General features: G+C 43.3%; 3 protein-coding genes across 3 annotated transcripts in view; all 3 read right to left on the bottom strand.

Moving 5' to 3' along the window:
- Positions 1 to 26,870, bottom strand: part of LOC306981548 (uncharacterized protein) — a gene marked incomplete at its 3' end in the record, with an annotated part of 30,908 nt that overhangs the window by 2,905 nt on the left and 1,133 nt on the right. The gene's annotated exons all lie outside the window — the stretch shown is intronic.
- On the bottom strand, positions 9,843 to 25,686 carry LOC306981478 (heat shock 70 kDa protein 12A-like; the record flags this gene model as incomplete). Its single annotated transcript, XM_079581086.1, has 6 exons — positions 9,843 to 11,012; positions 17,291 to 17,462; positions 17,532 to 17,756; positions 19,691 to 20,016; positions 25,361 to 25,432; positions 25,578 to 25,686. 6 exons carry the CDS (start codon positions 25,684 to 25,686, stop codon positions 9,970 to 9,972), a joined length of 1,947 nt encoding a protein of 648 aa, XP_079437212.1. The 3' UTR covers positions 9,843 to 9,969.
- On the bottom strand, positions 26,080 to 26,792 carry LOC306981477 (uncharacterized protein; the record flags this gene model as incomplete). The annotated part of the gene is made up of 5 exons (XM_079581085.1): positions 26,080 to 26,194; positions 26,265 to 26,342; positions 26,416 to 26,581; positions 26,637 to 26,684; positions 26,746 to 26,792. The coding sequence occupies 5 exons, from the start codon at positions 26,790 to 26,792 to the stop codon at positions 26,099 to 26,101; spliced, it is 435 nt and encodes a 144-aa protein (XP_079437211.1). The 3' UTR covers positions 26,080 to 26,098.

Below are 26,870 nucleotides of genomic sequence, written 5' to 3'. Positions count from 1 at the left end.
AATCTTTACCTTTTCTTCAGCTCCTCCTCCTCCTCTAGATCCACAGATCTATAGAAATCAGACAGAAGCTACACATGTAAGACCATCGTACAATAACCTCGTTTAGTGAGTCATTGTTTCAAACCAAACCCAGCTAAGCTAACCCACTGAAGTTTTAGCTAATTTCATGAGCGCTTTGGGGTTAGGGTCTGACCGGTGTTTTAGGGTTAGGGTCTGACTGGTGTTTTAGGGTTAGGGTCTGACTGGTGTTTTAGGGTTAGGGTCTGACTGGTGTTTTAGGGTTAGGGTCTGACTGGTGTTTTAGGGTTAGGGTCTGACCGGTGTTTTAGGGTTAGGGTCTGACTGGTGTTTTAGGGTTAGGTCTGACCGGTGTTTTAGGGTTAGGGTCTGACTGGTGTTTTAGGGTTAGGGTCTGACCGGTGTTTTAGGGTTAGGGTCTGACTGGTGTTTTTAGGGTTAGAGTCTGACCGGTGTTTTAGGGTTAGGGTCTGACCGGTGTTTTAGGGTTAGGGTCTGACTGGTGTTCTAGGGTAAGGGTCTGACCGGTGTTTTAGGGTTAGGGTCTGACTGGTGTTTTAGGGTTAGGATCTGACCGGTGTTTTAGGGTTAGGGTCTGACCGGTGTTTTAGGGTTAGGGTCTGACTGGTGTTTTAGGGTTAGGGTCTGACTGGTGTTTTAGGGTTAGGGTCTGACTGGTGTTTTAGGGTTAGGGTCTGACTGATGTTTTAGGGTTAGGGTCTGACTGGTGTTTTAGGGTTAGGGTCTGACTGGTGTTTTAGGGTTAGGGTCTGACTGATGTTTTAGGGTTAGGGTCTGACTGGTGTTTTAGGGTTAGGGTCTGACTGGTGTTTTAGGGTTAGGGTCTGACTGATGTTTTAGGGTTAGGGTCTGACTGGTGTTTTAGGGTTAGGGTCTGACCGGTGTTTTAGGGTTAGGGTCTGACCGGTGTTTTAGGGTTAGGGTCTGACCAGTGTTTTAGGGTTAGGGTCTGACTGGTGTTTTAGGGTTAGGGTCTGACTGGTGTTTTAGGGTTAGGGTCTGACTGGTGTTTTAGGGTTAGAGTCTGACTGGTGTTTTAGGGTTAGGGTCTGACCGGTGTTCTAGGGTTAGGGTCTGACCGGTGTTCTAGGGTTAGGGTCTGACCGGTGTTCTAGGGTTAGGGTCTGACTGGTGTTTTAGGGTTAGGGTCTGACTGGTGTTTTAGGGTTAGGGTCTGACTGGTGTTTTAGGGTTAGGGTCTGACTGGTGTTTTAGGGTTAGGGTCTGACTGATGTTTTAGGGTTAGGGTCTGACTGGTGTTTTAGGGTTAGGGTCTGACTGGTGTTTTAGGGTTAGGGTCTGACTGGTGTTTTAGGGTTAGGGTCTGACCGTGGTGCATGATTCTCATTTATTCTGCTGCAGATGTGAATAAGACTATTCAGTTACTTTCTCTGCAGATGTGTTAGACGTGGTGCTCACAGCAGGGCTCTTGATTTACTTTTTCACTGGGGGAGATTTGTGGTTTGTCATTGGGCACTGGGCCGATCAGGGGTGAGCCTCCCACAACCAAACATATTCATATTTTTGGGATAAATTAATAAAAAATGTCATTATCATCACATGCAATATCAGGACTAAGTCACATCTAAACCAGACCAAAGGCCTAATACAGAATGAGAGAGCTACATGTGAGGACCAACTGAACCAAGACCACATCTCAAACAACATGACTAACTCCTGCTCAGCCACTGCTCCTCTCAGCTGAGTGGACAGAGTATGACCATAGACGTAATATTAAGGGTTGACCAAACATCTGAGCCGCTGTTCTGTCCAGACCTCGCGCTTCATGATAAAAAGCTCCTTGGAGATGACGCGCTCACATTCACTTCCAGCCTCTCTCTTTTATCTGTTAACTTCACAAAGTGCATCCCTGCGCTTGTACATTTCCCACAAAGACGTATCAAATAAAGTCAGGGGAGAAAGGAAGAAAAATGCACCTGTCAGATTCATGATGCAGATGTTATTTGGCTAAATTAGAGCCCAGAGAGCGAGGTTTAGCGCATTGACCGGTTGAACATGGGCGCTGCTGGTGCGGAACAGTTTTCCAAAACTCACACACCATGAGCTTCATCCTCCGCTTTAGGTAAAGGTGAACTGGTCCACCTTTACCTGAAAGTCGCTGGTCAAGCCCTTTGCACCGGGGAACACACGCTGCACCTGCCGCGGACCGCGAAGAGTCCTGCTTCTGCTCGGGATCATCCGAGCAAAAGTCCAAAAACACGATGCTCACTGTCCTTGTGCTTTGTTTTAGAAAATCTATCATTCCGTCCAACGATGAGCCTCCTGTTTTCTCAGTTTAGCATCTTACACCATTTTACAGAGCCATGTTTCCATTTGAGCCCGCGCTGTAGGAGATGATGGTAACGGAGTCGCAGGCACACTGCCACGCAATGTGGCACGAACTCGCCGCGGAGCGACGCAGATATTGCGTTGTTATCGTTTGTTTTATTGTTTATTTTTATTGCATCGTATGTGCATGAAAATAAAAAAGTCAATCGTGAATTTGTTTTTTTTGGCCATGCAAGGTGGGGGAACGCCGTTCCCGCCCACTTCAACCCCTGGCTACAAGTGAAATGTATTCACTTTATGGTGTTTTACTGTCTACTCCAGACTGATTTGGTGAACTCATAAGATTACAGTCAGAAACAGTGTGGACAGTTTACCTCCGATCTTCAGCTCTTCTCCTGAACACAAAGACAGAATATAAGTGTCTGTTTTAACTGGAGCTTAATTTCAGCAAAGTGAATGTGTCCGTACCTGAAGTTTCTCTGCAGCCGTTCGTTGCTTTGCATCAGCTCTGCTCTGAAGAAGAGACAGAATCATCTTATTGAAACATAATGTCTATAAAATACTGGGCTGAATGATTCTGACAGTCAGCAGATTAGTTAGTTATAGTTAAAGTCATATTTACATAAGAATCCTGTTCTTTTCTTTGAGCTCATCTATTTGAGAAACTCTGTGGACAGAACCAGCATTAGAAACGAGAGGTAACTCGAGAATAAACCAAGTCCAAGCTCAGAGAGGAGCTTTCTAGGCTGCGTCGAGCACTTACACACATCAGATCGATTCTGAGGACAAACAGACTGACAGACACATGTGTGCTGAATACTGTATGAGAGCGGAGTCATTATTAAACTGTGAAAATAAAGAGTGCAATTACAACAATGTCAAACACTCACTATACACTCAGTCTAGGGATACAACATGTGATTATACTACTATTAATAATTATTTTCATCGGGTTTGTTTCAGGCCAGTGTTAATTTTGACAACATATTTTATTTTAGTTTTAGTCTTAGTCTTTTGACTAAAATGTAATTTAATTTTAGTCAAGATTTAGTCAAAAAAAACTTTAAAATTTTAGTCTAGTTTTAGTCGACTAAAATTGCATGTCAATTTAGTCGACTAAAATTAAGACTAATTTAGTCGACTTATATTTATAATATTCATTATAATCATATTTAATCAAGGTCCTCGACTTCATGGAGCTGCTCCACATGAACAAAGCTCAGACCTGTTCATATGACAGTGAATTTAAATGATCTGAGGCTTTTTCAGACTGTCAGTAGAAGTTTGGATGATTTTAGTCTCTCCTTTTCATTTTTATTTAGTCTTATTTTAGTCGACTAAAATATCTGGACATTTTAGTCATAGTTTTAGTCTCATGAGAAACTTTTTATTTAGTTTTAGTCCAGTTTTAGTCGGCAAAAATATCACTTTGACTAAAATTCAAAGTCAGACTTTATGCCCACGGGCCTGAGTCGGGCTGGATTTTTCGGGCCATTATACTGCGGTTCCTGCATCAGTGTGAAGAAACCCTGGAACTGCTCTTATTCTTTGACTTGGAGGAAGTTGGAGGTTCTCACCTTATTCTGTGGGAGGTTGTAGTGCGCCCCTGTGTGGTGGAGGGCATGTCTGCGCTCTGTGTTGGTCTTTAAGTTGCTCTGTCCCTGTAAAACAAGCAACACAATCGACAGCCAGCCTTGAGTAAACACGGAGTACGGGGTCATCTGTGTGTGTTCAGTGTAGTCTTGTAACGCTTTAAGCTTACCTTGTGCTCATCTCGTCTGTTCCGTACAGCGTCTGAACAGAGCCTCGTGTTTATTACACTTGAGACCAGCCCGACCGGTTCAGCTCTATCTGATCCACACCAGGAAACACCGCACAGCCTCTAAAATGCAGCGCAGTCAAAGAGGTGGGAACAAGTCAAGTCACAGGCCTACACTTTGAATCTCAGGTCCAATTAGCAAACGGGCTAGTAATGAATAATTGTATTTATGGGTTATGGGTGCTATGACCCAAATACTCACTGATGCGTATGTGCTACTGCATCGACCACCCAGACACATACTGATAATGCAACACACAATGACATGAACTACTGTAGGCCTATGTTGGTTTACTTTCCAAAATACTAAGACACCCCATCAATGTGTCTCCAGTTCATAAAGATTTATATTATTGCTGGACATTTCCACTCTATGCTGCTTCATGGCACTTCACGTACACACATTCACTCACTCAACAGCCTCGCCCACACTCACCTTTAGCGTCCTGGTCCAGCCCGAAGCCTCCTTGGTCTTGTGTGAAGAAAAGGTCCCGTCACTTTGAATGTCCACTCGGTGTAATAGTCCGTACTTTGTGGTTTCTGCCCCTGCTCCAACTGCGTCATGGACCCTCACAAACCTGTCCTAACCTATAAGAGGATTAAACAACGAGGAGCCGCATTAGACGGTTATAATGCACGACGCGAAGTGCATTATATCGTCTAATGCGGCTCCTCGTTGTTTAATCTTCTTATACCAGGGTCCCACAAACGTAACATTTATAATAAATGTTTTTTTCATTGACTAAAGTCACTAAATCTGCCAGACTACGGGACTATTTTGTGTGGGTTATTAGCCGGTCACTGAAGGCTGGTCTCAGAGCGAGTCATTCTCCGCAGCTATTACGAGGATCTCAGTCAGGCTCAACGACACAACATCAGCACAGAATCACAACACAACAGGACTAACCCGGAAACACTTTTCCCTGGAAGGAAACACTGATATGCGGCACTCGTGGGCAGGAGTTATTTCACTTTTACGCTGTTTAACCTGAAGCTAAAGCTAGCTAGCTCAACCAGCTCAACTGTTTATGGAGCTGTGGTGGAGTCGCTCACACCTGGGCCCCACGAACTGAAACTTTTATGTTTGACTTTACTAATCCAGACAAATATGCTTCAATGCAGGATCATTTTATGTACGCCTGAAAATGATGAATAGCCTTAACCGTTTTCAATAGAAATGTAAAGCTCATATGTTATTAACAGTAGCTAACCTAGCTGCTCACTCTCCTCTACAAACATTTAGCAAACATTTTGTTTTGGCAAAAAACATTGAAATTAAACAAAATCCATCTCATACGTTCCTGTCAGTCACTAATTACGCCTTTATCTGATTCAGCTGTGTCATGCGTTGCTATGGCGACGCCACAGCGGAGTGATATCCCAGTGATTTAACTACCGGACTACGTGTGCGGTTATACCAAAATAATGCACCAGCCAATCAGAATCCAGTATTCACCCAGACCATGGTATAATAATTACTCAAACATTTTCTTCAGGAAACACCGCACTATTTTCTCTGCTGGAGTTTGGCGGGATCCTCCGGTGCCTCCGCTCACTCACGCATGCGCAGAGAGGCCATAATCGGGACAACGCTCCGCTTACTCATGACCTTCAAAAAGCTGCTCTTGAACATAGATGAGTCCTCAGAGCGCTCGTGACTGGTGACTCCGCTTACCTAAGGTCTCCAACATGAATGTGTGCGGGGCTTAGTCAACCAGGCAGTTCCACAAATAGCCACTAGAGTGTAGTAAAGGGCACGGTGTCTCAAGGAGGCATCACTGCTTGCTCTGCTTGTATGGACGGCACGCCACTGGATAATATACCTTTGAAGAGAAGGGTTGAACCGTGTCAACCATACCTGACAGAGATTTGTGACGCTGGTATATCAGACCATTTCCCTGTGCTTTTTTTCTCTTGTGATGCCCTTATCCAAAAGTAAATCATGCGTCCCAGCACATCATCTCTTCATCCACGGTGCCACTTTTTTCTATGGCCTTTGCTGCCTCTGATCTCAACGTTCAGCTAATTTCTTACAGTCCTGCTCTGAACATCGATGAGTTGGTTGGCTTATTTGACTTGACGTGCGTGGACATTCCCGACACTGTAGCGCCTTTTAAAATTCGGCGTTCCCAGCTCGCAGAGCCATGGCACGATGACACCTCTGTCGCCGTGCAGAAAGGAAATGGAAAAAGGACAAACTCCATGTGTCACTGGGAATTTCAGACAGTCACTTGCTAAGTTTCAGGATCAAAGTCTAGGTATATGGCAAATATATAGAAGTTTTGCCAGTTCTTTAACGACAAAATATTGAACATATCTTATCATATCTTTGCCTTTTGTAGCCACTGATCCTAGTGTTGCCCCTGAATGCTCAGCTGTTTTTACTGATTTTCATTATCTGAACTCTTAAAGGTTGTCCTTAAAACTGGATAACCTTCCGGCTCGACTGTTAAAGGATGTTTTTGACTCTGGTAAATGCTTTCCTAACTTCTGCTATACAGAATTTGGATCCTTCTGTTTTCTAATTATAGGCCAATCTCAATGCTGTCATTTTTGTCCAAAATTCTTGAAAAAGTGATCTATGCTCAACTACAGTCGCACCTTAAATCTTCTGATATCTGTGAAAAATTCCAATCGGGTTTTAAATCTTTGCACAGCACTGAAACGGCTCTTTTAAAAGTTTTCAATGATCTTTTTTTAATTATAATGATTACAGACTCTGGCCGTTCAGCAGTCCTTGTACTTTTAGATCTAATGGCAGCCTTTGACACTGTTGACCATAATATTTTAATATCCCGCCTTGAATCATGTGTTGGGATGTGGCGCAGTGCTGAAGTGGTTTAAGTCATATCCATTACATCAATGACAAAGTTCTGCTCATCACCTACAAAGCCTTCAACAATCTGGCCCCCCCATACCTCACAGACCTCCTACAACGCCACCGCCCATCCCGTCGCCTCCGCTCTGCCGACTTAAACCTCCTCAAACCCATCACCAAATCAAAGCACCGAACCTTGGGGGACCGAGCCTTCGCCATCGCCGCCCCCGCCCTCTGGAACTCACTCCCCATCCACATCAGAAACTCAGACTCACTGGCCACTTACAAAAAACTACTCAAAACCCACCTGTTTCAGCTCACCTACAACCAACAATAGCTCTGCCATCTTTGTTTGTTCGTCTCATCTGTAAAGCGTCTTTGTGTCCCCCGAAAAGCGCTATATAAGACTTATGTATTATTATTATTATTATTATTATTATTATTATTATTATTATTATTATTATTATTATTATTATTATTATTATTATTATTATTATTATTATCTGACTGACAGGTGTTTTTCTGTAAACCTTGGTTCTTTTTACTTCGCAGAAAGCCCCCTTACCTGCGGGGTACCCCAAGACTCAATTTTAGGGCCAGTTCTGTTTTCATTGTACATGCTGCCATTGGGCTCAATTTTTAAGAAATACAATGTTCAGTTTCACTGCGTTGCAAATGATGTACAGATCGACTTGCCTTTGGAACTTTAATCTAACTCATCTGCTCCTTACTGACAGAGGTCAAAGACTGAATGTTGCTGAATTTTCTCAATTTGAATGAGAAAAAGACTGAAATAGAGTTTTTTGGTGAGCCTGACCTTAGTGCTCTTGCTCCACTTGCGTCTCACTGCTGTTCATCCGCCAAAAGTCTTGGATTTCATATTGACAGTTCATTTCAGTTTGAAAAACAGATCAACACAGTAGTAAAAACTATTTTTTTTCCAACTCAGGCTTCTAAGTAAGGTAAAGCGCTACTTGCCTTTAACCCAGTTTGAACAGATTTTTCCATGTATTGATCACGACTCGTTTGGATTATTGTAATTCTTTGTATTTGGTCTAAAGCAGTCGTCGATTCACAAACTCCAAATGCACGTCATGAACAACATGAACATATCACCCCTGTTCTGTCTTCTCTTCACTGGTCACCTGCTGCTTTCAGAATCAACTTCAAAAATCTATTACTTGTTTTTGAATTCATCCATGGACTGGCACTGCCATATTTATCTGAATTGTTGTCTTTGCCCTGTGAGAGCTCTAGATCCTCAGGCCAATGTTTGCTGGATCATCCTAGATCTCATCTAAAAAGTAAAGGAGATAAAGCTTTCACTGTAGCAGGCCCTAAAGTGTGGAACTCCCTCGCTCTGTACACTAGACAGGACACTTTAACTGAGAGCTTCAAAACTCTGTAAAATATTTTTATTTTTACTGTTTAATCTTTACTTTTCGTATTGTGTTATATTGTTGTGTTTGTTGTAGTTTTGTATTTTGCACTGTGTACCTGTGCAGCACTTTGGGGCAGTGATGACTGTTTTATGTAAATGTGCTTTATGAATAAACTTGGCCTTGACCCTGATCCAGAGATATGACCTGCCGTTATTCACAGTGACTGAGTGAAATAAATATAAAGAGATCAACGCCATAACATTTCCAAACTGAGGCCACAGGCCACTCCCTCTGCTCAAAACAATCTTCATGAGCCACACATTAAACATTTAGTTAGGTTTATTTCAAGCTGACAATGAAAAGCTGTACAGTATAAGACACACTTAGGGCCAGATATTGTGGTTCATAGCACAGGCTGTAGAGCAGACGAGGATGCAGACGGGGGAGCTCCTTCAGTGTCATACCTGGCACAAAAAGTGGGCAGGACAGGAGGGGGGGACAGACTGGCATTGCGATGTTGTGGTGCTGCCTCCTCCCCATGCTTTCCCCAGACCTGCGGAAGGCGGTGGGGGGGGTTCTCCTTTACAAGCGTAACATGCATGATGCAGCGCGCAATGTTTAAAAAAGATTAAAGAAATAAAAGTGTCCCTCCGCTGCTGCAGATCCAAGATGAGCGGGCGGGACAGAGAGGCAGCAGCCTCGCGCTGGACACCGTTCGAATGCGCAATGTTACGAAATGTACAGGATTTAATTGATCAGAAACTGTCATATTGGCTGCAGAGGAGTTACAGAGTTATGCAGTAGTTGAAAGAAAACTGTAGCGTGTTGGAACATTTGCGCTACAGCTGCAGGATTCTTGGAGCGGCTGAATTTAAAAAAAAAAAAAAAGTTGCTCTGCGCCCTGTAAAATGCGCTTCTTTCTTTTGGACTGAGCTGTGGCTGCACACGGAGCATCATCAGGAGGTAAAGACTGACACACGCTGGAAATGTCAGCTTTAAACACAGACCTGGTGTTGTGGCACTTGAGGCATGTGTGGTTTATTTATGTAAAACTGTTGTTGTTTTGGTGTTAGGCGTGTGCGCATTGATCTACTGTATCAAAGTAAACCCGTGCGTATCCTACGCTCAAACAAACTTTTCAAGGCAATTTCGCTTTTGATTTCAATTTGACGTCGATTCTAAGGAAGAAGACAAGGCAGCGCGATGTAAAGAGGAGCATAATGTGAAGGTTGCCACAGAAGAGCGGCTCGAGTGCTGCTTGTGATGAACCAGGCCTCAGTCGGCCTCTTTTTCTTAAATAATGCCCTCTCCCTAGTGGCGCAGGTTGCAAGATCGCGCGTGGACTATGTTGCGTTTAGAGCTGTGCACGGACTGCGCCTGTCACAAGATCTGGCCCTTAGTGCTTTTTCATGAAGCACCCTCATAAGATGGTTTAAAGTGGGCCTTAAGAGCCTGTTTCTAACTTAAACCACACCGCATTAAACCCTTGAGCAAAAATGCCATGTTTCTCTTCCTCACATTTCACTCCCCTAAGGTCAAACGCCCATGTCCCAGATTAAAACTGTTCCTGAATTTCAGGGAAAAGGTTTCCATATGAACCCGTCTGAAACGGCCTGTAGATCCTATTGTTTAGTGATGAAGTCCATTTTGACGGACGAGGTGTTTTTAGACTCCAAGTCTGTGGCTTTTGCCGTGATCTCGGTGGCGCCAAAGAAAACCTCGAGTTTAACTTTTCGATTCATGCCTTTAGAAATGTCCGGCATGTCCACGACACATGACGCGACTGGACCGTCCACTCCCCACTCGTCCACATGTGTAACATTCTTCCTCTCTGTCCGATAGAAACTTAGCTTCATACTCTTCTGATCTCTTTCGATTGGACCAAATTCATACTTCTTAGTTTGGTTCCAACCCACATCTTCATTGATTCCTACCAACTTTGAGAACAGGTCCTTACACCAGACGCCCTCTTTGTTACTGAATCTTTTCTCTTCCTTATGAACAGAAGGATCAAATCTGCTACTTGTACCTACCCCGTAAGTGAAGGCGCTCTTTCTGGACCTGATCAGTGACTGGTCTCGCCCGAACATCACCGCTCCCTTAAGAATGACCTCCTGAGGGTTCATCGGACACAGAACTTGGGCCTGGTCACTGAACTCTCTCTGAACATGCTCCCTGAGGATGGTGCTTTGAGCGAACCCTCCCACTAACAGGATGTAGCTGATGTCCGGGTGTTTGTCCGTGATTTCACTCAGACTGTCAGTGATGTGCACCAGACTCTCGTGGAAGAAAGTTTCCATTCTTTGTCGTGAGATGAGGATCTTTCCGTTGTCCCAGCTCATGCCCTCAACCACATTAAACACCTCTCTGTCCTCGTTCTGCCTCTCAAGAACCAAACGCCCCAGATTAAAGTAACAGATCATTCTAGCAGCATTTTCAGTTATCCTCAGTTTGACTGTTTCAAAGTCATACATGAATTTCTGCGCCTCACTGGGATGATCTCGCTCGTACTCCTCCCACAGACCGTCACAGAAGAGTTCTCTGAGAGCTTGTCTGAACTTCTTGTCCACTCTTCGCCCTCCTTTGTCGTTTCCTGAGGCTTTGTGCAGCTCTTTAAGAGCGCCTCCTTCAAGGACCTCATGGACTGTGATGTCGATGGTTCCTCCTGAAACACACACCATCATTGTTGTTATTAAAAGGATGTGGTTGAATAATATTTGTATTCAATCCATGGGTTAAAGTTCTCCGTCGCTGCAACAGGTTTCCGTCATTTTCACCTATTTGGGAAAATGTCCATCGCCTAGAAACTGTCAGAAATAAATCAATAAAAGTAATGTCGAGAGAGCGCATTCAGCAACACGTCTGCGGTGAAATCATTGGACTACGGCGATCAGCCAATCAGGAGTGAGCTGATGCAGTGAGGGGGCGTTGGTCTCTCGTCTAAAAACATTAGCTGCCTTCGAAGCTAAAGCGTGCGTACTGCTGTTTCAGTGTGGACTTTTTTTTTTGGAGGGTCGGGGCCACAGACAGCGCTCCATTAGTAACTTTTGAATTTGTGTTCGCCGTGAGTCGCCTCGCGCTCTGGGACAGCGATGATGTAGCGAGAGGAGGACGCCATACACCCGCGGACAGGGCAGGGATTCAGGTGACACGCACAAATCCTTCTCCAAACTTATTGTTTGTTACAACAATCTGGTTATACAGGTTCAAATGCGCTAAAGCGCTTCTAAAGCGGTCAACTTTGAGTGCTAATGTTAATAGTTTATTATTGACCATTATTATACGGCTCTTCACAACGTAAGTAGAAGCTCCGTTGATTTGAATGGGATTTCCCAACGTTCTACCGGTCATTATTTTCTGATAAAGGACCTCTGAAAAAAATAATGACGCTGCCAATGGCAACGGATGCTAGCCTGGCTGCTTCTAGCCTAGCCAAACGTTGCCGAGCAACGCGCAAACTTTTGGGAACTATTTGTCGCGGAAGTCATTAAATAAACCTTTCGACCTTCATAAAAGTGTACGAAGTTTATGTTGTGTGTGTTCAGTTGGCAAATGGCCGTATAATAAGCGGATCATGTATAGAACGCTGGTCATTATCGGGAAAATAAGCACCTTCAGGGCGAAACAAGACCCCTCCGCTTCGTGTCGGGGTCCGGTTCGCCCTGTCGGTGCTTATTTTACCGATAATGACCAGCGTTCTATACATTATCCCTTACTTAAAGTGTGGCTACAGTATAAGCTGCTCACGAGAGACGTCCTACAGTAATACACATCTTAACATGAGCCGTGTGTCTCTTAAGGCGTGTTTGGGTTTGTTTCACATGACAAACTTGTCCATGTAACTGTCTCCACCTAAAGTACTGTGACACTGCAGCTTCTGAAAGTTTGTAAATATCTTGATAATTTCTGTTTTATTACAGCAGCCTGATAAAATAATACACATGTATTTTCTGTTGGTACAAATTACAGTAATTTCCCTTCCATTATAAACCTGTAAATGTGAACACCCATAAAACAGGACATTACAGTGAGTGTAGATTACTCAAGATTAAAAATAACATTTGAAACATTTTCATCTCCAGATTTCAACATTAGAATACATTGATGGTTTACTTCCTGTACCCATAAGTTTTGTAATGTTGCATTGTGAGCTCTAAAAATGCACCCATACAGAGAAAACCTCTCCTATTTAAAATCTTACAAATACCTCCAACGAGTAAGGCAGGTCCTAAGAAGCAGCTCAATGGCAAGAACAAGTCCCGGGCAATAAACAGCTACGCCCTGCCAGTAATCAGATACCCTGCAGGAATAATAAGCTGCCAAAGGATGAGATACAGACCACAGATGTTAAGACGTGAAAGTTCCTAACCATGCACGGAGGGTTCCACCCCAAGTCCAGCACTCTGAGACTGTACGCTAGCCGTAAGGAAGGAGGCCGAGGACTAGTGAGTGTGAGAGCCACTATCCAGGATGAAACATCCAAGATCCATAAGTACATCAAGGACAAAGCTCCAACAGATGACATGCTCAGTGAATGTCTCAGACAATGGGGAACAGAAGATGAGGTGCTGGAGGTCCCGTCATTGGAGGACAAGCCCCTACACGGCATGTACCACCGAAACATAACTGAAGTGGTGGATATTCAGAAATCCTACCAATGGCTAGACAGAGCCGGACTAAAGGACAGCACAGAGGCACTCATCATGGCTGCACAGGAGCAGGCCTTGAGCACCAGAGCAATAGAGGCCCAGATCTACCACACCAGACAAGAGCCCAGGTGTAGACTGTGCAAAGAGGCCAATGAGACAATCCAGCTTTACAGAACTGCAGGGTGTGAGAACATAACTGCAGGTGTAAGAACATAACTGCAGGGTGTAAGATGCTGCAGGGAAAGCTTACATTAAACGCCATAACCAAGTGGCTGGTATAGTGTACAGGAACATCTGTACAGAGTATGGGCTGGAAACCCCAAGGTCAAAGTGGGAAACACCTCCAAAGGTGGTGGAGAATGACCGAGCCAAGATCCTGTGGGACTTCCAGATACAGACGGACAGATGGTGATGAACCAACCGGACATTGTGGTGGTGACAAAGAGCAGAGGAGCCGTTGTGGTCGACATAGCAAAACCAAGACTTCAACATCAGGAAAAAGGAACACGAGAAACTAGAGAAATACCAGGGGCTCAGAGAAGAGCTGGAGAAAACCTGGAGGGTGAAGGCATCAGTGGTGCCCGTGGTCGTTGGGGCACTCGGGCCAGTGACCCCCAAACTGGAGGAGTGGCTCCAGCAGATCCCAGGAAATACATCAGACATCTCGGTCCAGAAAAGTGCAGTTCTAGGAACAGCAAACATACTGAACAGAACCCTCAAGCTCCCGGGCCGACGGTAGAGGACCCGAGCTTGGAGGGAAAAAGAGACCGCCCGCGGAGGGTGAGAAAGAGTTTTTTTTACATATATATATATATATATATATATATATATATATATATATATATATACATACATAAAATAATAATAATAAATATATATATGTAGGATTATTTTTATTATTTTTATTTTTATTATTATTAAAGAGAAGCTGATTTCTCTTTTTAATTTGGATTTTAATCTTGTTGGCTGGATTGTGAACTTCTTGTCACTCAGATCACAGTGTGTAAGAGTGAATGGGGTTGTGTCCTCCAAAATGCTCTCCTCCACTGGATCTCCTCAAGGCTGCGTCTTATCGTCTTTGCTTTTTATTTTATACACCAATGACTGCAGAAGTGTGTATGGGAACAGGCATCTTCTGAAATTTGCAGATGACACAGTCATTGTGAGTCTTTTAACAAACAGCGAGAGCGCCCATGGACCTATCGCTGATGATTTTATTGATTGGTGTGAACAGTTTCATTTGTCTATCAATGTGTCAAAGACCAAGGACATGTTGATAGATTTCCGCAAGGCGCCCCCTAGTGGCACCAACACTGTGATCCAGGGAAAACCGGTTGAAGTAGTCTCCGAATACAAGTACCTCGGGACTATTATTGACAAGGACTTGCGCTTTGAGTCCAACACTGACGCCATCTGCAGAAAGGTGCAGCAAAGACTCTTCTTTTTAAGAAAAATGAATTCATTTAGAGTTTGTAACGTCCTCATGACGATCTTTTACCAGTCTTTTATTGAGTCAGTTTTAACATTTTGTTTTGTTTCTTGGTTTGGGGCTCTTTCTGTGACCAACAAAAATTGTTTGATGAAGTTGGTCAGAGTAGCAGGGAAAATCATTGGTGCACAGCAGACTCAGCTGCATGACCTTTACAGCCAAAGGGTTGTACGTAAAGCCCAACAGATAATGGAGTGTCCGGACCATCCGCTTTTTAAGGAGTTTAACTTACTCCCCTCCGGACGCAGGCTAAGAATGCCCTGTACTCGAACTCGTCGGGCCAGGGCCTCTTTTATTCCAGAGGCTGTCGCGAAAGTAAACGATCATATGTTGCTCAGTGAAGCTGCTGCAAATTAGCCTTTACGTGATCTTATTCTTATTGTGTGACTGATGATGCTGTGACTGTGTGATCTTTGTCCCAAGCACAATTGTTGTCTCACTGTGTTTTAATTGTTGTTTTGCTTTATTGTGTGTGGACTCCTGCTGCATAATAATTTCCTTCGGGACATTAATAAAGTTGAACCTTGAACCTTGAACCTTGAACCTTGAGAAGAAAGAAAAATGCATGACCGTTTTCAGAGATATTGTGATAAAAAAAATAAAAAAAATTGACATTTGAAATGTGAACATGTAGCTATTGGTAATAACATAAAGGTATATAGCTATTAATATTGCATCACATGTCAACTGTGTATGCCTTGAATTACCGTAATAACTATAAGCCATGGAAAGTTTCACTCACTCACTCACTCACTCACTCACTCACTCACTCACTCACTGCTGCTTTACTTAATGCCAGGGTCATCTGTGCCGAAAGTAACAAGTACCATCGCCGTCCTGGAGAAGATGCCAGTCAGTATACTGGAAAATCCATGTAAGCTGCCTATGACACGTCACCTTCACCACCAGGTGGTGCTTCTGAGGAACATCACAGGAAGTGATTGAAACTAGCAAAGCAGGTAAACAAACCTTCTGTCTCACTAAAAGAACAAAACAGTAATAGTCTAATCGATAAGATTTCTATGGACTTTAAAAGAACAAGGACCGTGGCGCCGCCCGGCATGGCGCAGCCGGGGCTCCACCCTGGAGCCAGGCCTGGGGTTGGAGCTCGAACTCGAGCGCCTGGTGGCCGGGCCTTTGCCCACGGGGTCCGGCCGGGCACAGCCCGAAGAGACGCCGTGGGCCCGCCCTCCTGTGGACTCTCCACCGGGAACATCTGGCGGATCCCTCTGTCAGCGGTGTCTTCAACTCCCACCTCCGGAAGAGCTTCACCCAGATTCCGGGGGAGGCGGGGGACATGGAGTCCGAGTGGACTCTGTTCTCCTCCTCCATTGTCGATGCGGCTGCTCGTAGTTGTGGCCGTAAGGTCTCTGGTGCCTGTCGCGGCGGCAATCCCCGAACCCGGTGGTGGCGCCCGGAAGTAAGGGATGCCGTCAAGCTGAAGAAGGAGTCCTACCTGGCCTTGTTGGCTTGTGGGACTCCGGAGGCAGCTGAGAGGTACCGGCAGGCCAAGCGTGCTGCAGCTCGTGCGGTCGCAGAGGCAAAAACTCGGGTCTGGGAGGAGTTCGGGGAGGCCATGGAGGAGGACTATCGGTCGGCCTTGAACAGATTCTGGCAAACCATCCGGCGCCTCAGGAGGGGGAAGTAGTGCGGCACGGTAGCGCAGCGGTTAGCGCCTCCGCTTCACAGCTAGAAGGTCCCGGGTTCGATTCCCACCAGGACAGGGCCTGGACAATAAAGTATACAAACAAACAAACAAACAAAACCAACAGTTTACAGTGCGGGTGGGGAGCTGCTGACCTCGACTGGGGATGTCGTCGGGCGGTGGAAGGAGTATTTTGAGGACCTCCTCAATCCCACCGTCACGTCTTCCAATGAGGAAGCAGAGGCTGGGGACTCGGGGGTGGGCTCGTCCATCACCGGGGCTGAAGTCACCGAGATGGTGAGAAAGCTCCTCGGTGGCAGACGGATCGGTGCGGCGTCAGCAGTGATGCGGTCGCTGTATCGGTCTGTCGTGGTGAAGAGGGAGCTGAGTCGGGGCAAAGCTCTCGATTTACCGATCGATCTACGTTCCCGCCCTCACCTATGGTCATGAGATTTGGGTAATGACCGAAAGGACGAGATCGCGAATACAAGCGGCCAAAATGAGTTTCCTTCGCAGGGTGGCTGGGCGCACCCTTCGAGATCGGGTGAGGAGCTCAGTTACCCGAGAGGAGCTCGGAGTAGAGTCGCTGCTCCTTCACGTCGAAAGGAGCAGCTGAGGTGGCTCGGGCATCTGTTCCGGATGCCTCCGGTCGCCTCCCGCGGGAGGTGTTCCAGGCATGTCCTAGTGGGACAAGGCCTCGTGGAAGACCCAGGACACACTGGTGGGACTATGTCTCGGGGGGACCCCGAGGCCTGGTGTCGCCTCGGGGTCCCCCCAGAACAGCTGGAGGAGGTGTGTGTGGATTGGGAAGTTTGGGCATCTCTGCTGAGACTGCTGCCCCCGCGACCTGGCCCCGGATAAAGCGGAAGAAAATGGATGGATGGATGGATGGATGATAAGACAGTATGAACCTTTTACAAAGCTACTAATGTAGCCACAGCTGCCCTGGAGTAGGGGGCCAATCGGCTCCATCGAAGGGAACAACTGGAAGGAAGTGGGTCTGACCAGCACCACAGGATCTAGACTCTCCTAAACATGTGTCTCCCATAGACTGTGCAGATAAAGCATGTGTTACTTCTGAACAGACTTATTAAGCTACACTTTATTCACGTGAAAAGGAAAGTAAACGCTGCTTGTACTTTTCCAGAGGAAACACTGACCTCCACAGTCCACGACGATGTACTGCGTGCCTGGAAACTGCTGCAGAGCTGCTCTGTCATGATCTTCAGCGATGAAGCCGCTTGATGGAAGCTTCATACTCCAGACTGAAGCTGCCTCGGGCTCCAGCGCGATCACCAGTTTGTTCTCCGAGGACGAGGTCACGATCCCGGCCTGGACAGAAAGCACTGATGATGAGGACAGTTACCTGTGGAGTTATGAATAAGAGCCACAGCTTTTCACCTGCTCAGCAGCTTCCCTCATGATCTGTCGCGCTGAGAAGTCCCAGATGGCCGGAACCGTCAGGACCCAGGTGAAGTCTGTGACCTTGAACTTCACACCATTTGTGTTTAATAAAATGGTGTTCAGAGCGTCCTCCTTCAGAAAGTTCAGAGCAGCAGAGAAGACCCTCAGGGCGCTCATCGACTTCTTCTGCACGTCTTTGATCTCCAGGTCCTTGGTGATCGTCTGTGTGAGAAATCAGTGAGAAGAATATGCAAAACACTGGCCACGACCGATTATTTATGTCATTTTATTCAGCTGTTTGTGTCCTCCACAACAATGCAATAATATGTGCACTCTTGCAAAATAAAGCATATAATCACTAAACAGGACCAGCCCCTTTACCTCACTTTTTTACTCACCCCACTCCAACCTAGCACTCCAACATAGGCCCCCTTCTCCCAGTCTCCTCACTCATTCACTCCCACTCAAACTCCTCTTCCTACATGTCCATGCTGTTAGAACAGTAGCAGCACCGGCTTATCCATGTCGGAGAAACGCGCTATTTTGAATCAGCCAAGAGGATGTGTAAGTTGTCACCCGCTTCATTTTACAGTCAACCTCTGTCATCATAGAAAAAAGTCTGCAAACTAGATTAATGTCTTACCTCCAGTTTTTGTGTATAGAGATCAGAATCAGAATCGCTTTTTATTGCCTTTGTTTGAGAACAGGTTCACAGACTAGGATTTTGTTCTCGGTGCCGATGTGCAACATAAAATATACAACACCCAGCGGCTGTATGAGTGGTCAGCATGGCGGCTTTACTTTCCATCACAGTGGTCTCTCGGCTACGACACTCCAGGATCAATTGTTTTGTGGGTTTTCTGGTTCTGCAGTGAAAACCTTCTGAACAATGACCACTCACACAGCCACTGGTGATATTTGTGCATGTTTGACCTTGCGGTGACCCACTTTTTTTGCCTAACAAGTTGCATAATGCACCTTTATGAAGCAAGAAATTATTAGCAGCTAAAACCAGGATCAAATTAGATTCACTACATAGAACAATGCATTCTTCGCTGCTCAAACAAGGGAGTCCAATAGAAAAAAATTACATTTATTTATTAATAGCTGCTTCTATAGAGGTCATGTTGATTCTACTTTTATTTAAATCTAAATAGTACGGAGCCCTGGAAGTGACATTAGACAAAAACAATTTGAGGGGTCAAAACATTTTTTTTTTAAAGAAATATAAGAAAATCCCCCCAAAAAATCTCGGGGAACATGATAATTATCTCGGGGTAGAAAAAAAAAAAAAAGGTGAATAACATGAATTGAAACAGCCCTTGTTCTGGCACAAACGTGTGCGTAACACACACCTTAAGAACATATTAAGGGGAGACACTACAGGCAAAACTCAATTTTTTCAGTTTTCAGGTTTTGGGCCAAATTGGTCTCTGAACATATAAGCTTTCACCTGGAAACAGAAAATATGCCTAATCTTCACAACAACATGTTTAAATATTGCGCTGATTCAATGTTCCCCCATAGACTTATATGGGAGAATGCAATTTCAAGGGCCTTTTTCTCAAAACACATTTTTCTGTCATTGTGGCGACACTATGTCCACGTCAGTCGGACCTAAAGACTTCACATTTTCCAACCTTGGACTGAACAATATTTGGAAGATTTTTTCAGAGGGATTTTTTATTATTTAATCCCTAAAGCCCCATTTATTGAGTTTTGAATGTCAAAAACATAAGGCGAAAATGTTTTTTTACCAAATTTTCCATTAAAAACAGCTTATTTTAAAACTAAACAAGAAATCCAAAATCCCCTCTGAGAAAGTCTTGGCAACTCATTTATCAATAAAATGAAACCATACATTTGAATGTAGCTCTGTCCATTATTCAGATTTCGTCGCCGAAAAGATGGGAAATTTGGGGCATTTTTAGGCATAAAACACCTTGTTCTTATATGAAAAGATAAAATGACGGACAACTTGCAATGTATGTTCTTCTCACATTTATGCCAGTGATCGACAGCAAAAGTTTCAAATTGATAACTGTAAATATACATTTTTTCCCTATTCACCTGCAGTGTCTCGCCTTAAAATATCTTAATCTTTCCTGACAACAATGAAACTATGCTAAAATAAACACTGAAGCGTCATTACTAACCTTGTCGTAAAGTTCCATTTTGAAGTTCTCAAAATAGTAGTAGTTTTTGGCCTCATCTTCGTGCATCTCCAGGTATTTCCCTTTGGCCTCGTATCCAAAGCACTGGAAGGTCCCGTGGTGGTCCAGCAGAATGCAGGAGGGGGTTTTGGGCGTGTCGTGGCCCTGCTCTTGGCCCCAGCGCCGCACATGGGGCGAGACGTCTTTGTTTCGGGGCGTCAGGCTGTAAGCATAACCGCTGTAAGTCGTCCCAAAGTCAATGGCGATGATGTAAGTCTCAGTGTTAGCCATCTCTGACAGGAGCGACAGGAGCGACAGGAGCGACAGGTCTGACGCACAACGCCACAGGCACCGCTCATATAGTGGATAATAAGGGGCAGCCTCTAGGGGGCGTGCTCTCACCAAACTCAGAAACTACATACAAGCCCAGAAACCCTTCAGATGGACTTTATTGTGACAGTGTTGGGGGAATGAGGAGGTACAGTGTTCCCTCAGTCACTTATTACAGGAAATAAAAGTGTTTTATAATAAACTTCAGGGCGCAGCTTCTTCCTAGTTGTTATATAACATTCCATCGACTTCTCAGAAATGATCAGCCGAGAGTCAAACCGGTTTGAGTCATGAAAAACAACAGGAGTTTCTTGGCACTTGGAAAATCAGATCATCTCATATGTTTTATTGCTGAGAGAAACTGCTTTAATTGTAAGGCTAAACATGCAAATGTTAATATCGCTCTGATTCACCACAGTTGAGTTCAGTTTATTAGTTTATTTCAACAGGGACAATGTGCAAAAAAACATTCATTAAAGATGCTTTAAACCAGATTTAGCTTAAGGGGAGACACTACAGGCAAAACTCAATTTTTTCAGTTTTCAGGTTTTGGGCCAAATTGGTCTCTGAACATACAAGCTTTCACCCGGAAACAGAAAATATGCCTAATCTTCACAATAACATGTTTAAATATTGCGCTGATTCAATGTTCCCCCATAGACTTATATGGGAGAATGCAATTTCAAGGGCCTTTTTCTCAAAACACATTTTTCTGTCATTGTGGCGACACTATGTCCACGTCAGTCAGACCTAAAGACTTCACATTTTCCAGCCTTGGACTGAACAATATTTGGAAGATTTTTTCAGAGGGATTTTTTATTATTTAATCCCTTAAGCCCCATTTATTGAGTTTTGAACGTCAAAAAATAAGGCGAAAATGAAATTTTTTACACATTTTCCCACTAAAAAACAGCTTATTTTAAAACTAAACAAGAAATCCTAAATCCGCTCTGAGAAAGTCTTGGTAACTCATTTATCAATAAAATGAAACCATAAATTTGAATGTAGCTCTATCCATTATTCAGATTTCGTCGCCGTAAAGATGGGAAATTTGGGGCATTTTTAGGCACAAAACACCTTGTTCTTATATGAAAAGATAAAATGACAGAAAACTTGCAATGCATTTTTTTCTCACATTTATGCCAGTGATCGACAGCAAAAGTTTCAAATTGATATCTGTAAATATACATTTTTTCCCCCATTCACCTGCAGTGTCTCGCCTTAAGCTCGTTTCCATCTGCAGACCCTGAGCAAGTGAGTTACAAAACACGTAATATAAAATTTAACCACTCAAATATAAATATTAATTCATTCAACCATTCAAAAATCACAAGAACAGAACACGCGTCACAATAAAATACAGGACAAGACCAAACACAAGAAAACATACAAAAACAGGGGAACAAAAGACGAATCATGACAGTTCTTTGGGTCGAAACACCTACGTTTGGACAGGTATGAAGAGAACACTTGGATCATATTCAGCTTGTGCTAATTGTCACTCTTTGCCCTATAATACTAGGGCATTCAACTATTTCACGCTTTTCATCAGCAGAGAGATCCTTTTTCTTTCCCATATTGCTTGAAAATGATGATCTGCTTAATAAAGTGGAACATCCTTTTTCAGTAGTTTTTCCCTTAACCTGAAAACTAATCATCCCAGGTCTGAGATTAATGTCAGTGATTCAAAGAGCCCGAGACACGATATCATCCATGAGTTTCATTGAAAAATGTTTTTTACCTTCCTTTATGGCACTGAAAAACTATTTTCTTAATCATTTGGAACGTAGTGTACAATAAGCACATTTTATTCTCATTAGATTTGGACTCAAGCGCATCAGTTTTATTTTCGATGGACACAGGGTTTATAATCGGCTCTACAGGAGGAGAAACATTGTACACAAACTCATCTCTATTTGCACTGCGATCAAATGTTTTAAAGACGAAACTTGCTTTATGCGTAAATACATATTTCATGTATTTACGCACACATATATGTATGCATAATACATACATATACATACATATGCGTAATACATACATATATGAACAAAATACAAAAATATATGTTGTTCAAATACATTTTGTTCAAATGTATTTGAACAAAAATAAATTGTATTTTTGTTCAAATACATTTCAACTTTTTCAGGCAAACTATTTTTAATTTCCTCTATTGCAGGGGTGTCCAAACTTTTTTCATGGGGGGCCACATATTGGAGTGTACACGGGGTAAAGGGCAGTGTTTATTTTGACAACATATTTTAATTTAGTTTTAGTCGTAGTCTTTTGACTAAAATGCAATTTAATTTTCGTCGAGATTTAGTCGAAAAAAATCTTTGCAATTTTAGTCTAGTTTTTAGTCGACTAAATTTAAGACTAATTTAGTCGACTTTGCATTTATAACATTCATTATAATCATTTTTAATCCAAGTCCTCGACTTCATGGAGCTGCTCCAACATGAACAAAGCTCAGAGCTGATCCTTTGGCAGAGAATTTACATGATCTGAGGCTCTTTCAGACGCTCAATAGAAGTTTGGATGATTTTAGTCTCTCCTTTTCATTTTTATTTAGTCTTATTTTAGTCGACTAAAATATCTGGACATTTTAGTCACAGTTTTAGTCTCATGAGAAAGTTTTAATTTAGTTTTAGTCCAATTTTAGTCGTCAAAAATAACACTTTGACTAAAATTAAAACTAAATATTTTAGTCGACGAAATTAACATTGGTAAAGGGCCAAGGGTCGGTGGTTAGTTCCACGAAACCTTCGAGTAGCAGAGGTTTAAATTGTGCCTCATGCCTTTATTTATGCTTAAAACCTTAATGCCAGCTCTGCCTCACAATAAAATGCTAGTTTTTTAGGTTAGAAATGTGTAGAATTATTACGTATTAAATAAAAAGGACCATCTTTGATGATGTGAACCGATTCAGCAAGCAGCCCGAGTGCCACCAAACTTTGGACACCCCTGCTCTATTGCAATAAGCTGCTTCACTTGGACAAAATCTCTAAGTTTTTGAGAGCAACACCATCCATCAAAAAAGGATTTCTTTGTCACGCACAAACTCAACATATGTTTGGTGACACTGTTTTCCTTAAATTACGATTGTTTCGTCGATTTGCTTCAGGCACTAAGTGAGGTCCATATGATTAGAACATTTATACTTTTTAGTAATTGCCTGATTAAGACTCACCACTGATGGACATTCTTCAAGTGATCTTACCACATAACCATAACTTTAACTTACAACAGTGATAAGAAAAAATAATCAGAACAAAATAAAGAACAAGTGCTCAACAATGAAGCTTAAAATAGAAAACAGCTGAAGGAGACGGTGGTGTTACGGGTTCAGGCGAAATTTACCATGCAGTACTGGACTGCCTCCCAGTACTCATTAAGAACCCTCGCTCCTCTTTCGTACTGGCCCACATATAGTACAACATATACTAGGGCTGCTCGATTATTGAAAAAATAATAATCACGATTATTTTTGTCATAATTGAAATCACGATTATTCAAACGATTATTTGTTGCCTTTAAAAAAAATCCAGCAAAAAAGTGACAAAAATCCATAAAAAAAAAGACAAAAATCCATTAAAAAGTGACAAAAATCCATAAAAAAATGACAAAAATCCAGCAGAAAAATGACAAAAATCCGGCAGAAAAATGACAAAAATCCAGCAGAAAAATGACAAAAATCCAGCAGAAAAATGACAAAAATCCAGCAGAAAAATGACAAAAATCCAGCAGAAAAATGACAAAAATCCAGCAGAAAAAGACAAAAATCCAGCAAAAAAGTGACAAAAATCCAGCAAAAAAATGACAAAAATCCAGCAGAAAAAAGACAAAAATCCAGCAAAAAAGTGACAAAAATCCAGCAAAAAAGTGACAAAAATCCATTAAAAAAAAGACAAAAATCCAGCAAAAAAGTGACAAAAATCCAGCAGAAAAAAAGACAAAAATCCATTAAAAAAGTGACAAAAATCCATCAAAAAAATGACAAAAATCCAGCAGAAAAAAGACAAAAATACAGCCAAAAAATGACAACTTACACCTGCGCAAGCAAACTGAGCTGCGCGGCCTGATGACATCATCACACAGCGCGGGAAAAGCGAAGGGAAAATAATCCCAGCGCCGTGAAATAACAAGTCTGCTTTACAAAAAAAAAAAAAACAATTGAAAAAAAAAAATGTGGGAAAAAAAAAAAAAATAGAAAAAAAAAATAGAAAAAAATAATAATAATAATCGATTTTTTGCGATTATGCTAATTTTGTAATCGTTTACTGTTGTAATCGAAATCGTAATCGAATTTCGATTAATTGCACAGCCCTAACATATAGAATAGAAATGAGGAGTAAAAGTAATACAACTCAGAGGGAAAGTGCACACAGTAAATGTACATCATTTTAATATCCATAAATATAGTAAAACAAACTACTTGGGCCTACACAAGTCAAATAACTTCCTCCTACATCCCCCCCCGGGTCCCCCAAGGCTCAGCGCTAGGTCCCCTTCTGTTTATCCTGAACAAACCTCCCTTAGACTCGTATTCATGAAAATAGTATAAAATAGGAAAATAAACCAGTGATATATCAGTGATGAGATATCATGAAAACATGTAGATTTTATATTGTATATTAAATATTGTTAAGTGGACTGGACTGAATGAGTTGAGCCAACAACATCGGGAAATACGCACATTTTTACAGTCATAGTCATTCATTTGTGATTACTTCAAAACATATAGCCTATAAATATATAACTGGATTTAAAGTTTAGTGACTCTGTTCACACGTCGTCTTTCAGGCCTGATTTCTCTGGGGAAGACACTCGGATCGGCCCTGTCCCAGTGAGGAAGAAGAGGAGGAGAGTGCAGCGCCATCAGACAGCCCAACCAGTAACACTCAGAGGCCAAGAGCTGATCTGCAGGTGTCGCGTGATACTGTGGGAACGCCGCCTGGAACAGACACAGGAAACAGACTAATGTTTTCAATTGTGTTAGTCTGGTTTTACAGGAGAATGCAGAACTGAGATGGTCCTTTTGATTCATTTTTCCTCGACCTTAGTGTGGCGTTTGACACAACTGATCGTTCGGTCCTTTTAGATCGGTTCAAAAACTGGGTTAGTATAACTAGTACAGTGTTACAATCGCCACTCACAGTTTAAATAAGTTATTTCACTCAGTTGTCTCTTCTTAACTAAAATACAATGTTCCACTCGGTGAAGTTTTAGGTATCGCTTTAATTTTCAATATTTATTCAATACCATCTTGCTTTGAAATAGTCTGTCGTCCTGATGGATAAACCTTTTAAACATTTGCTCACAGGTTCAACTCCTCATCCTCACCTTCTAAATCAAAGTCTCTATGGACACTTTTATCTGAGTGGTAATTTACTCGGTAGATGTTGGACTTCCTAACTGTAACAGAATAAGGGGATTGAGGGTTTTTTCAGATGCACACTGCAGAGGAAGGGGAAGGAGGAGTTTGACAAAACACAGAAATAAGCTGCAAAATTCAGTTCATCCCTTCTGCACCCGCTGTTTCCCCGCTGTCTGTCAGTGCCGTTGTGCTCTGAGGTCAGAGCCTGTCTGTCCCCAGTCTGAGTGCACCTCGGCAGCCTCCGCTCAGGCCCGGGGCTGAGAGCGGAGGCCCTGTGCGCACTGCGATCCATCCCCGCTGAGTGTGCTACATGAGCGGATCTGCTGATCTCTCGCAGCTCTGGCTGCAGCCACAGCGACCCGCGGAAGAAGCCGCAACACACGGACGGGGGAAGGAGAAACAGATGAAAATCTGTAGGGTTTAGGATGAGACGAGTCCTGTTGTTTAGGTGTTACAGCATCAGTCAAGTGATGAACAGGTTCAGCAGAAACATGCTAAAGTAGCCTTGTTGTTGTTTTTGTACATAACCTTAATCATCTGTGTTAATAGTAAATGCAGTCAAATGGAGGGCTGTCCCATTTCTTAGGGCGCTCTTTTCAACATTCGCCCTTAGCCCTTGGTTTCAGGGTGTGGGGAAAGGGGAAGGGGTAGAAAAGAGAATGGAGATTGGGTCTAACTGTAGGTTAGTGTTACTGTGAGGTTAGTCAGAGATGTTGTTGGACCTTAAAGACGTCCTCTCTGCTGCTGTGGAACAGAGCCAGCTGTAGATTCTCCAGAGCCGTCTGTCTGAACTTCTCCACCTGTAACAGACAGAGCTGAGCTCCTCCTCATCATCATCATCATCATCTTCATGATGTGGGCGTGTCCTACCTTGGCAGACGCCGCCTGTCCTCCACACACTGTCTCTGTGACTGTCTTCATGTGCTCAGCTGCTGCTCTGAACATCTCCTGCAGATCCACCAGGGACAGAGTGAAAACAGAGCAAAGGCGAGTGTGGAGCAGCTGAGGAGAAGAGCTTCACCTGGACCAGGACTCGGGCCTGAGAGTCTGAAGAGCTGAAGTGGATGTTGGGCCACGTGCACACTCTGAGCTGCTGGTACATCTCTGTGAGGCGGCTCTGGTTCACTGGACTGTTCATGTTCTCCGTGTTCTCCGTCTTTAGGGACAGCACCACATTCTGAGCCACTCTGCAGAGACACACTCCGTCAGAGGAGTCACAGGAACAGGAGATGAAGTCAGTACCTGTCTTTGAAGGAGCGCAGCTGCTCCTCCTTCTCCTTCAGCGCAGACCTGTGGACCACAGTCATCAGTCACATGGACACAAGCTCCTGCACTGACCTCTGCTCTTTACCTGGCCTCTGTCAGCTTGTTATTGTAAAACGCCTCCATCTCGGACATTCTGCTCAGAGAGAGAGACTTCATCACCAGTATCTTTATCAAATTTCATGTTCCACACTGTGTTGGAGTGAGATACTG

The sequence above is a fragment of the Gobius niger genome (genome assembly GCF_951799975.1).
Source record: "Gobius niger genome assembly, chromosome: 22".
In the NCBI taxonomy this organism is placed as follows: domain Eukaryota; kingdom Metazoa; phylum Chordata; class Actinopteri; order Gobiiformes; family Gobiidae; genus Gobius; species Gobius niger.
The sequence above is the reverse complement of the archived record's forward strand: the minus strand, read 5'-3'. Positions and strand labels throughout refer to the sequence as shown.